Source organism: Sorghum bicolor, chromosome 6 (genome assembly GCF_000003195.3).
Source record: "Sorghum bicolor cultivar BTx623 chromosome 6, Sorghum_bicolor_NCBIv3, whole genome shotgun sequence".
In the NCBI taxonomy this organism is placed as follows: Eukaryota; Viridiplantae; Streptophyta; class Magnoliopsida; order Poales; family Poaceae; genus Sorghum; species Sorghum bicolor.
In genome coordinates this window covers 6,152,067-6,165,040 of record NC_012875.2, presented here as the reverse complement: position 1 = coordinate 6,165,040, position 12,974 = coordinate 6,152,067, and the positions used below count along the sequence as shown (strand labels likewise).

Below are 12,974 nucleotides of genomic sequence, written 5' to 3'. Positions count from 1 at the left end.
AGTTGAGTTCACGAGGGCCCTATCTTGCTCCCGGAACTTTTCCCGTCGAAAACCGAGCTTCCTAGTGCCTCCTCCACCAACTCCAGCGAGTTCTACTCTTTTCCGGCCATGGAGCCGCCGTGGCCTCCATCTGTTCCGGCCGGTGCCCTTTCTCTCTCCCTCCTACTTCTAATCAGAGCCATCCATCGCAGATCCAACGATCCAGATTTCATGATACCTCTTCGATTGAAGTTTTGCTAAACAGTCCCTGCACTTCTTTAAAATAGAACTCGCGGTCCAAGACGTATTCTCTGATTCGCGCTTTTCAATTTTGAAAGCGTACTCTTATCGATTTGAAAGGAAATACGTATTCCAGTATTTACAAGATTGCCACTAGATTTGTTTAGCTCATAAAATCTTCGTTTTAAATCCGATTTGATCCATTCAAATTTCGTTAGATTCGTATTAATGAGCTCTACATGTTAGTAAACTTAATTCACCAGTTTGAAATTTTTTATTTTCGTGATATTATTTAATTAATTATTTTTCTATATGAAATCTTAGAAAAATCATAACTTCTACGTTTTAATTCCGATTTTCGTGATCTTTACGTTCGTGTGATCGTAGCGATGCATAGAATCTTTTTATAAACTTTTCATACTGTTTTTATATGATTGGTGTACTGTTCTAATTGTAGCCTTATTTGCTTCGTGTATGTTTGTTTCTGATTGTTTGTGTGATGAAGATCGATGATCGAATTTAGATGGAGAGCAGTTTTTGGTGATCAAGATCAGAGCCTTGGACAAGTGAGACCAGCAGAACCAAAAGGATAAGCAAGAGCATTTGGATTAAGGCAAGTATAGCATTTGGAATTTATTTCTGTGACCGTGATCCTGTGACTAGATTAATGTTAAGTAATAAATGATAAAAATGACTTTTTAGCCACTTGATGATTTATCTGTAAGTGATAACCGAGACAACAGTGCAACCAAGAGGGCTATAATGGCTCTGGCTTTAGCTCAGTATGAGGACTTTTTTCTAGCTTGTTAGCGGTTATCTTAAATGGCGTAAGAATGGCTAGACACCTGTCCGTGTGTATAGGCTGCGGGTTACGTGCCATGGAAGGGGGGCTCTATATCTGCCTGCCGAGTGAATCTAATGGCCCTAACTTGTTAGACGAAACCTTTGAAAGGCTTCATAGGGATCCCTGCCGACCTCCCAAAGAAGGGGGTTAAGAGATTAGCTACCTCGGGCGAAAGGGTAAATCATGACTCATGGGTAAAGATGTATAACCTCTGCAGAGTGTAAAACTGGTATACTAGCCGTGCTCACGGTCATGAGCGGCCTTGGGGATTCTTGCATCGACGATGATGATTCTTGTGTGTTAAATATGCCCATTATTTATTATTTAATGCTTTATATTATTTATGTCACATTGATCATGAGATTGTGGGATCTATACAATCTAGTTGCTATACTTGTTGAGTTCGACATAGACTCACTCTTGCTATTTCCCCTAAACCTCAGGAGAAGTTTAGGCTTGTGATCAACCAGTCAGTTGGATCCTATTGAGTGAAGTTAATACCCGAAGTTTGGAGTTGTCTATCCGTTGTTTGCTATTAAAGGTTATCTCTTTTATACTAAGTACGTTATATAATTTATGCATTGTCTTTTGATATTACCCATTATTTGTAGCTATATGTGAGATTTGTCTTTTAAAACTCGCATATAGTGCATATCTGGTTTTGTCCTTAAAATCGGGTATTACATCAACCCACAAACATTCGAAGTCTAAGTAACCCAAAAGTACCACTTACCAAAATCTATGGACCCTCAAAACAACAACCCACCAGCCTTTTAAGTTTAATTATTCCATAATTAGATATTAATTGCCGAATAAAATAAAAATGCTAAGACCTTAGCTGCCTAGCAACAACTTATATAATGCCCGTGCTAACGCAAACGGTTTTATCTCGGGGATATACATGAAAACAACCAATAACTTTGTTCCATAATTTAACTTTTACATAATTATATTTGAGCATACAATCTGAAAACACTTTTGCATAAGTCCTTAACCATCTAAGTTACATTCTGTCTAAGTCCTTAATCATGACTTGGAGATCTCTAGGGAAGTTGTCAAAACATTCATTTAAACGGCTCTTCAAAATGTATGCCATGAATTCCATCCTCAGTGTAGTTGATAGCTATGCATGACAGATAGTAAGCTAAGTACTTTTGATCTGTGCCAATCGTACAGTGTACGAACTATAGTTGAAGTATATATATACTTACATTGTTGATTGGTGGCAATCTTACACCATCCCATGACTTCATAAAATTATACACAAGGAAGCCATAGAAGGAATACAAATTCGTTTGAGGGCCATAGAAGAAAGTTAAAAAAAAGAGGCTATACAAGAAAGAGGCATTTTTTAGGACCACACAAATAAATCTCTCTTTATAGTATGTGAGATATGACTTTATTATTATGCATGAGTGTATTCCTGATTATATGGTCATATATAATTGTGTGAGACAAAAAATATTGAAAAAAAATATATCTTCGTTTGGTTGAAAATGGTTGTTTCCAAGTGCATCCCTAGAATGAAATCGTGGCGTTAGCACGGGCACTATACTAGTAAAATAGTGTGGAGATGTGTTTCAAATTTGAATATGCACAATTATTTATTCTAATAAAATAAAACAAATTATCACTAAATTAATATATAACATAGAAACTTTTATCAAATCATAGAGTTACAAACTTTTTTTTCAAATTATAAAGTTACAAATAAAATTACATTATATACACTAACACGTTACCCACTCACCTAACACTATGCATGCATATCACGTATCCACTCATTTAAAATGCATACACAAGCATACGCTAACATAAGCACACACATGCAAATCACATAAAACTTCAATGTGTCACCCTATAAAATTTGCACGCATAATCATGTCATGCATGAGTTACCCATGTCATGCATCATGTCACGCTATAAATTTTAATCCTATTGCACACGGTAAAAATTATGTCACGTATAAAATAAAAGATTTACCCCATGTGTGCATCAATTAATCACTAGTACAGGGGCATACAATACATGTGGCTGGTAACCTATTTCTACTGGTGTTTTTCAGCACCGTCTACGCTGGAGGCTAGTAGAAATGGGTCAATTCCACAGACGGTTCCTTATGAGCCGCATGTAGAAGGGAACCGCCTGTGGAATTTTTTTATAGAAAATATGAAATCACATTTTAAAAATAAAAAAAATTAAACCTAAGACATCGCCCTCGCGTGTAACCTCTTCTACTACTCCACCTATCACTCAGATGTGTCTATATTAGAGTTTAGTTCCCCACATATTATCCTATACTGAGCATACATTGATTATTTGAGGCCCTAAACAGATTCAAATGGAAAAGTTGTCAACTACAAAGTTTCATAATATTTCAAGATCTACAACTTTTATATTGCCTGTGGTATAAAAAGGGGGCGTCGGCGTTGTACTCTTTTCTACTAGTTTATTAGAGATCACATATAAAATAAAAGATTTATTGTGTCCAAAGTCCTAAAATAAAAAGAATTACAATATCACTTTTTAGAGCAATTTACCATATCACTTAGAGATCACGCATGCATCAATCAAATCTAGAAAAAGAATTTTTATATCTAAAACTTTTCTTATTTAACCTATTTTATAAAATAAAAGGTTACTAAATGTACATTTCATCTATTACCTCCTAGGAGGCAATAGTTCATCGTAACCATCCTATCGAAATCAATGAACAACTCACAGTCATTTAGGAGTACCGTAGTAAAACCCTACTATCAAAACCACTTTTCATAGATAGATGAAAACGGTTAATAGAGACAATTGTACCATCTCTTTACACTTGTCTAAAAGACGGTTTAGAGAGACGAGCATTCAATTATCCCTACATATCTACTCCCTTTGTCCGAAAAAAGCATGCACCTCTAACATAGTTGGCTGTACGGTTATGCCATAAAACATGCAAATAAATCTATCCAGACTAGGATCTGTGGTGGCTCCTTTTTCAAAAAGCATACAAATACAATAGGAACTTTGTCTTCCATTTGCTCTTCAAGCTTGTGCAAACCCGTGAAAGTTCCGCGCAGAAGCCTAAAAGTGCCTTCGAGCTATAAGTCATAGATGAAAAACAGATCGAGTAGCTTCCTAGTGGTTCTAGCTTCCTTTTCCAACAAGTCCTACAGCTAGAACACACTATACGTGTAGATCAGGTTAAAACCCTAGAATCGCAATTCAAACACGCGAGAGAGGCACCAACTAACAATAGGAGAGGAGATATGTGATTTACCCAAGGTTCAGTGGAGCCACAAAGGCTTGACTATGTCCTTGTTGAGGGAGACAAATGCTTCGAGTCTCTTCCAAGTCTGACCTCTTCTTAAATAAACCACAAAGATCAAGCTTCCACTAAGCTTCACAAGGGTAATAAAAACTTTCCAGTGCTCAACCACAACTGATTGGGATCTCATGGACAACCTCCAGCCGTCTAGAAGCCAAAGCTCCAAGAGTAACAAACACTAAGTGCAAGATAGAGGGAGAACCAATCTCAATCGATGCTCTTGCTCAAGGGCTCTCTAATCCACTTCCAAACCCAATCTCACAAGTGGAAATCACCAAGAACTCAAAGGGAGGTTGGGTGGCCTTCAATGGAGGAGAGAAACTTTTTTGCATGTTGGTGGGGGTGAGCAAATGCACAGACGACAGTTGAGGGAAGAAGACAGGTGAGTTTAAATAATCCCCTCACTCCCATTCCAATTGTATAGATAAGTCAAGAAACTTTTATGGATGGATGCGGAACTTCCGCGCTCGACCACAGAACTTCAGTGGTCGAATGTAGAACTTCCACACAAGCCAGAATAGATAGGACTAGGAATGTTGCTGGCTTTCTTTTGCTTTGGGATTTTTGGTTCGAAGTGAGAGCATAGGATTCCCCTTAAGCTTGCATTCTATGTCCCCATTTGTAGTATGACGCTACTTAAATTTTAAATATAAAATGAAAAGTAAGCCTTGATTGATCCAAACACCACTCGTATAAGAATTAGGGGGAGGGGAGGGTCTCACATGTTTTCATACACCTTTACATATTTGTTACCTATCCAAACTTGAAAAATCTCAAAAGTTCATTAATTACATTATCATTAATATGTCAAAAACCCACTTAGGAGCTTAGATGTACTTTCACATATAGGGAAAAAAGTTTTGTACAAAATAAATCAACCTAGAGTATTCTAAACTAAATTATCTGTCGGACACCAATATTAGGCCAACCTTATATGAGGGCCTAATAAACTGTCAAAGCCACAAAGAATGACCCAAAACATGGGCATAAGCAAATCTGGGCCCTTTTTGCATAAGCCTTGATTTTTTCATCATCAGCGAGGGGGGGGTTAGCTAGGGTTCTCTCCATAGCACCCTTTGATCATGGTTCGTAATCCCACTATGTTGGTCTTGTAACCATATACTCGTACCGGTCAGAATTCCGCCATCCAAGTTAAGTGATACATGTAAACCCAACCATGGCAAGATGGAGATCAATTAGATTGATCGAATCGAACCTAGGTGAAGTGCCGAGCACATGCTATGCATGGCGGTGGTAGATTGGATCTACTGCTACGCACCGGGGGTGCAAGAAAAGTGTTGTTCAGTAAAATAGTCGTAACTTTAACATACGACTCAGATTGAGATGATCTTTAAATGAAAATCATAGAGAAAAAATATTACATCTATTTGTCCCACGTTATGCCAGGTTTGGTGAAATTATATTTGTGAAAAACGACCGGGAAGATGGAGTTTTCAACGGTTTAAGTTTAGACGTCGGAATCGGTTAACTCTATTTTGCAGGGATTCATGACTGGTATAGCCCATACGTGTATGTGATGCATGTATGTAATTATTTTATGGCTTGCATGTCATGATTATAACAATATGGCTAGAGCCACATAGATATTGTCAATTTGATGCAATGGCCTGCGTGCCACACTATGATGATCCTATCCGTGACTATGTAATTTGAATTCACTGCCTTGTGTTAGTAATAGCTAGTATTGGTGGACTCATTACTGGAGAATAGCGTACATGGATCATGGAGATGAAGATCATCATGATGAACAGTTCGATGGAGATGGAGATCCCCAAACAACAATGGGCTATACAAGTCATATCCTTGTTAATACCGTTCTTTACTTTGTTCTACTTTCACATGTGATGATGTTTTTATCTACATGCGCATGGTAGTGAAGTAGAATGATCCCTCAGCGATGTTTAAGTTACATGCTCTCCCAAATCTTGCACTACATGTGTCTTGTACAATTGGTGGCAGGTCTATGAAATTAGGATGCCACTGGTTTTCCTTGACTAGGCAGGTTCGTATCGGATACTTACTGCAAAAGGATTGGTTGCTTGAACAAGGTCATCCTAACGGTTAGGGGCCTTGGAGCATGAGTAGTTAGACGCCAAAGCATAGAGATGCTGCCCAACAACAAGAGTCATATGTTATATGATTAGCAAGGAGTTGCTTACCGATCTACCATATGATTAACAAGTCTTCTAAAATACTAGTATGGTATCAACTACATGAAAATCTGGAAGTCAAAGGTTCCGCTCAAAGTGAAAGTATTCATATGGTTAGTCCTACATGATGCTATTCTCACTAAGGCTTCGTTAGTTTCTTGTCATTCCTGCTAAGAACTATTCATAGAGAAGCTTCGCCAGGAACAAATTGTATAAGCGTTTCTGGCCAGGAATGGTTGAGGAACTCATTCCCTGCCTACTGCCTACTGAACGTGGCCTAAGGATAACTTAAGTAAACGCAAATGGAAAGACCATGATTCTTGTGCCTTTTGCGCAGAGAAAGAAAGTGTGCAGCATCCCATCTTTGATTGTATGATAGCTAAGTATTTATGGAGCCTATTGGCTTATGTGGTCTAAGTGCTGACCCGGCAACGACTTTGATCAATCCTGGAAATGGATCAGTAACAGTTTACCATACCATGGGACTGAAAGTTGTTTGTTGGGCTATCTGGAGAACTAGAACTTTGTTTGCTTCAAGAGCAAAAGAGTTAAATATCCTATTAAGATAATTTGTATGATATGTTCTTTCATCACATATTGCCATATTGGGCAAAGACTTTAAAAGGTGGACATGGAGAAGCAGCTGGTGCAAGGCATTAACATCGTGATTCGTGAAGAAGACGACGACACTAAGCTTCCACAAGTAGATATAGAGAGGCACTTGCAAGAGGATCGCCAGATGGTCTCTTATGTCGGTAATGGTTGGGGGTCAAGTTGGGTTGCTCCATGCGTGCCAGCCGGGCAGAAGCCCTATATGGAACGCCTGGATATGTCTTTCTGATAGCTTTTGAGTTGCCTTTTATGCTGGCAGTAGGAGCTTTCGATCACGAAATTGGTCCCTGAGGTGACCAAGTTCATGATCGTGACTATGCTTTTAGGTGTTCTTACCTTCGATCTCGTTAAATTGTGGCACTTTGTAATTTCATTATAGTCATAATGAAATCTGGTTTGTACCATTCTAGAAAAGAACATAATATGGATAATGTGCATTTGAGAAGATCTATGGCTAGATCTCTGGCATTCAATGTGTATTTGAGATCTATGGCTAGTCTAGTACGAAACTATGTGCATCTTTTTATTGAAATAATATTAGTTAGAAAAAAAAACTGACTACTCCTAGTCTATTCCAAATTATAAGTTATTTTGATTTTTTTTGTTACATTCATCTGCTATGTATCTAGATATAACGTATGTCTCGATACGTAGCAAATTATATATATCAAAATAGTTAAAGCGATTTTTAATTTAGAATGAAAAGAGTAGTTTTGTGCATACACGATTCAGAATGTTAGATTCCGATACATTGTGTGACTTTCGGATTTGTTTTCGGCCTTTTAGTTTGCCGTTAATTCACTACGGGAGAGGAAACTTTTTTCGAGTATCGCAGGTTTCTTCGAGTGTCAAAAATCGGACACTCGAGAAAGCTAATCTTCCCTGAGTGTTATACTCAGGGAAGAATTGCACTTGGAAAAGAGATGTTTTTCCGAGTGCCGCAGTGTACCCGGCACTCGGGGAAGAGCGACACTCGGCAAAGGCCCTCTTTTCCGATTACAACACTAGGGAAAGAGCAACATTTAGGGAAGAAAAGTGTTACTTAACGGCCCAACCCACCGGCACTGTTGCAACTAAAAACAAAAAAAATCTTCCCCGAGTGCCTTGCCTAACTCTTGGGGAAGAGGCTCTTTTTTGAGTGTCATGACATGGCTTTCATGGAAAAGGCTGACTTTCTCGAATGTCATGGGCCTAGCAGGTAAGACATTTGAAGAAGAATTTTTATTTTTTAGTTTGTTTGCCTCATTTTTTTAGGCCACATTATTTTAAACTTCTTTTTCAATTTTAGTTTGACTTTTAGTTTGCCGTTAATTGCTGTCAAAATTAACTGATCATCTTGTAATTTGTTGGCTCTGTTAACTTGTGTCGCAGTTTTTTTTTTGCGAGACAAAAAAAACCTTGTGTTGCAGTTGGTAGAAACTGAATTTCAAAGTTTTTGTTAACCGAAATTTCAAAAATGACGGAGAAACCTAACCGAGCCAAAATTAAATTATCACGGCCGACACACCGCGACTCCGCTCGCCCTTTCCATCTCGCTCCCACCGCCGCCGGCCAGCTTAGCCATCGGGACCTTCCAATCCTTCGCCGGCCGTTTTGGTTCAGGGGCTGCTCTCTTGATCGTATCGGTGTCGACGCCCCCTCCCCATCCATGACGACGCCCGGCTCCTGCCCCGCGACCACCGCCGCCACCCACCCTCCCGTCTGCGACGCTGGCGCCGCAAGTAGGTGCTGCTGTATTCTCCTCCCATCTTCCTTTCTTGAGCCGCTCGTGCGCTTGGCACACTAAAAAAAAAATCTTTCTTCCCATTCTACTTTCGGGCAGGTGGATCGCAAAAATTGGTGCGGCCGCGACTGGTGCTCTTCGGCGACTCCATCACCGAGCAGTCCTTCCGCCCCGGTGGCTGGGGCGCCGCACTGTCTGACACCTACTCGCGCAAGGTATAAGTATATTCATCCCTCCCCTTCTCTTCTTCGATATCTGATAGGTTCAATTGTTTTGTTTTACCTCCCGTGGGCCGTAAATACATCGCTTTCTTGGTCAGAAAATTGTAAGTCTTAGATATCAATTTTCGAGTCCAAGCATTGTGGGTGTACAATCAGTGCTTGTTAGCATTTGTGCCTTGCATAAATCTTGTGAAACATTCTATTCTTTTTTAGGGGGTGTTTAGTTTAAAAAAATGCAAAATGCCAACTACTTTGGAATGATGGAATTCAAAATGCCAAAATTTTTAGGGTCATGTTTAGTTCCATCCAAAATACATAATTTACTGCCCTCATGAGGGCCTCTTGAGGCTCTTTTGGGTTTTTCTTTGGCCTCTTGAGGCCAAAATTCAAAATGGAGAATAACCATCTTTTTGCCAAAATTTTTGCATGGTGTTTAGTTCTATTTTGTAAAATGATGAATCAAAACCCAAAAAAAATTTTGGAATAGAAGGGAAACTAAACACCCCCTTAGTTTGGGGAAGTTGCAAAAACCAATGTGCAAGTTAAGGGGGTTTTTTTTCAAATACCCGCATCTCTTGTCCAACACTTGCATGTTTTATTTGTTTGCATATTTCACTTTGTGCCTATCAAATGCATCTATCATGTAGCCTCCAATAGTGCCCAGCTTGTCCTGTGCCAAGGAGGTGGTTGAGGCGCTCGATTACACAACGTGTGCCAAGTTTCACCTGAGTACGAAAATCATATAAGATACCGATGTTATCCAAACTCGAGGAAAATGGGTCAGTCTTGAGGATGATTACTGATCTCTAAGAAACTAGCTTGCTAGCCAAATCCTTGAGGAGGGAGTATTTGAATATTGAAAACATATAAATTTTTAGATGTTAGAATGTATGAAATTGGGATGCAGATAGGTGTTTCAACCCTCACCCTTAATTTTTAGGTGGGTCTTTGCCATTTTCCTTAGTTTTCCTTACTAATGTACATGATATCCGGTCCTTTTGTGCCAGGCTGATGTAGTTGCCAGAGGCTATGGTGGATACAACACAAGATGGGCTCTTTTCTTAATACATCACATCTTTCCACTGGTAAGAAAGTTCCTCCAGCCGATAGCAATGTGGTGTTGTGCACACCACATATTGCTGTAAAGTCAGTGTGTTGGCATACAGATTGATACGCAGCAAATCGTCATATGCCTTGTAGGATGGTTTAGCACCCCCTCTTGCAACCACTATTTTCTTTGGAGCAAATGACGCTGCCCTTTTAGGAAGAACTAGCGAGCGACAACATGTTCCAGTTTCAGAGTATAAAAACAATCTCAAAACGATTGTTAATCATTTGAAGGTAATTTCTTTACGATATTTATTAGTTAACTTTAGCTGGATATTCTGGTAACATTTTTTTCTCCTATCTTGGGGACTCAAGCGCGTTTAATTGGTTGTCTGAAAAAATCTTACATTCTACTCCAAGCAGCCAAGCAGTGTGCTGTGAACAGAGACGTGATAAACTTATGTGAATCTCGTGTATATTAGGAAAGACTACAGATTTGCTACCATGAATAAAATGTTTCTGTTAAGTTAGCATAACTTAAGTTGGATAAATCATGCCTGTGTAGTCAGTGAAAAGGTACTGAAACTGCACACATCTTTAAGCTCCTATTTCCTAATGTATTATTCATTTCCTATTGTGGACCCTTCTATTTATTTAGATTGAATCTTGAGAATAACATTTTTGGCTTTGTTAACATGGGTCTCACCAATATACCACAATAATACCCAAGACTTATAACAAGATTAACAATTAGTCGAAGTTAGTTTCAAATGCAATCATCGAAAGGTAAGTCTTCAATCCTGGTACTGGTTTAGTAAATGGGAACTTTGGATCTATTGTCATTCTTTAAACTTATTGTGCTATCAAATTTTTACTGTAACCACAATGCAGGACTGTTCTAATTCCATGGTTATTGTGCTTATTACACCACCTCCAGTTGATGAAGAAGGAAGGGAAAGATTTGCACGGTTGGTATAATGTCTCTTGTTGAACTCAATTAAATGCATGATGCTTTTGCTTTATGATTATGATTCAAAAATGTTAAATGAATGATAACTGTCGAGCTAATAGTTGGACTGTCGTTCTATTTGCTTGTGGCACTTCTGCGTACTTACACTGAAGTGTGTGTGTGTGTGTTTTTTTGCTATCAGTTCTATTCTGTTAGCTCCCACCTTGTATGGGAGCTTTAACCATTTAGTGTGCCCCTGTAATTCTTGGTTACCTGGGCTGTAATAATGATTAAAATTTTGGGTTTTCCTTTTTGTCATGTCTCCATGTAGGGACCAATATGTTTTATTACCACAAAGTTTATCATATGCATTACATGGACCATACCAATTCTGATTACCCCAAAGGTCACTTTATGGACAGGATGCGAGGAAGCTACCTGAAAGGACAAATGAGATGGCTGGGGTCTATGCTGGTTATTGCGTTGAACTAGCCAGAGAAATGCATATACCCTGCATTAATATCTGGTCAAAGATGCAGGAGACAGAAGGATGGCAGAAACTTTACCTAAGGTAATACTTCATGTCCAGACTTCATTTTCTTTTGTTGTACATATGGTATTTACTGTGTTTATATCTCGACTGTATATGCAAGTGTAATAAATATAATTTAGTGCAGTTTTCATGGTCATAGTCATTTTCCTTAATTGAATACATCATTGAATTCCAAAGGATAAATGTTTTGTTTATGTTATATTTCAGTCTTGGAAGAAAAATGAGTCTATCAATGTTGTGTTGTTTTTCCACTATAAGAGTATGCTGATTTTGTTTTAATGAAATCTAGCTTTGTTTTTGTAATGCGTGGTTTATAGATCTTAAATTTATTTGTTTGTTTGGTTTCCCATGGTGGCTTGTGCAATGTTTGGCTTTACAGTGTGGCTTATAGGAGGTCTTAGTGGATAAATATGAATTTTGTGCATGAATGTCATCCATATGTTTGTGAAGACTCAACCATGATTGAATAAACTTAGGAGACAAACAACTTTACTTTTTTTTGGTTTGGCAAAATAGTGATTGTTTGGTCTTGCAAGAATAGAACATTGTTCTTGTGAACCTATACTTTTGGTTATTTTCAAGACAATGCAAGTTTCTGCAATTGCAATCCCTGGATTTTGTTCTTGTTTAAGGATACTTCTATTTATTGTACTTGTAAAAAGGCTATTGGGAGTTAGAAAACTGTTGCTAAACCTCCAACGTAGCTGTAAATCCAGGACTAGTTACTTGTTTTTTTTTCCCTTCTTATCCTGGTGCCATGGTGAAATGATTCTGTTTTGATCCTGCAGTGACGGCCTGCATCTGACTCCGGAAGGAAACGCAGTTGTCCATAAGGAGGTCGTCGAAACATTGAGAAATGCTGGTCTGAAAGCAGAACACATGCCGTATGACTTCCCTCATCACTCCAAAATAGACGGGAGTTGTCCAGAAAAGGCGTTCCAATGAACTGATTTCAAGCTGTGTGATGATTTGGAGTTTTGGATCCTGGATTGAAGATTATGATGCCCTTGAATTAAATGATTTCAAGTTGTGTGATTTTTGGAGTTTGAAATCCTGTCTTGAAGATTGTAATTTGCTCAGGCTTCTCCAAATGCTGGTTTTGCTTCTTCTACACTTACATTTTTGGATTAAGGAATGTTAGCTTCCATTTCTCATTACTCGTAGTGAGTATTATTAGCTACTAATGTCATGTTCTTTCCACACTTGCCCAAAATAAGGGGTGGATATTCCTCGGATCATTTGTTTATCACCAATTCGGATGAACAAATGATGTATGCTTATAATTGATTCGATGTTATTTCAGCCTTTATGGAGGCCCATA

The 12,974-nt window shown here is 38.6% G+C and overlaps 1 protein-coding gene across 1 annotated transcript; it reads left to right on the top strand.

Moving 5' to 3' along the window:
* Nucleotides 8,645-12,974, top strand: LOC8067784 (GDSL esterase/lipase At5g62930). The gene is made up of 7 exons (XM_002447496.2): nucleotides 8,645-8,881; nucleotides 8,983-9,098; nucleotides 10,112-10,189; nucleotides 10,305-10,445; nucleotides 11,043-11,119; nucleotides 11,507-11,671; nucleotides 12,442-12,974. The coding sequence occupies exons 1-7, from the start codon at nucleotides 8,809-8,811 to the stop codon at nucleotides 12,596-12,598; spliced, it is 807 nt and encodes a 268-aa protein (XP_002447541.1). The 5' UTR covers nucleotides 8,645-8,808; the 3' UTR covers nucleotides 12,599-12,974.

What these genes read in the sequence shown, in the direction of transcription:
- LOC8067784 (XM_002447496.2), top strand. Translation starts at nt 8,809, where the DNA reads ATGACGACGCCCGGCTCCTGCCCCGCGACCACCGCCGCCACCCACCCT. An exon ending in CGATTGTTAATCATTTGAAG is followed by an intron (nt 10,446 to 11,042) that starts GTAATTTCTTTA and finishes ACCACAATGCAG; the next exon opens with GACTGTTCTAATTCCATGGT. An exon ending in TGGCAGAAACTTTACCTAAG is followed by an intron (nt 11,672 to 12,441) that starts GTAATACTTCAT and finishes TTGATCCTGCAG; the next exon opens with TGACGGCCTGCATCTGACTC.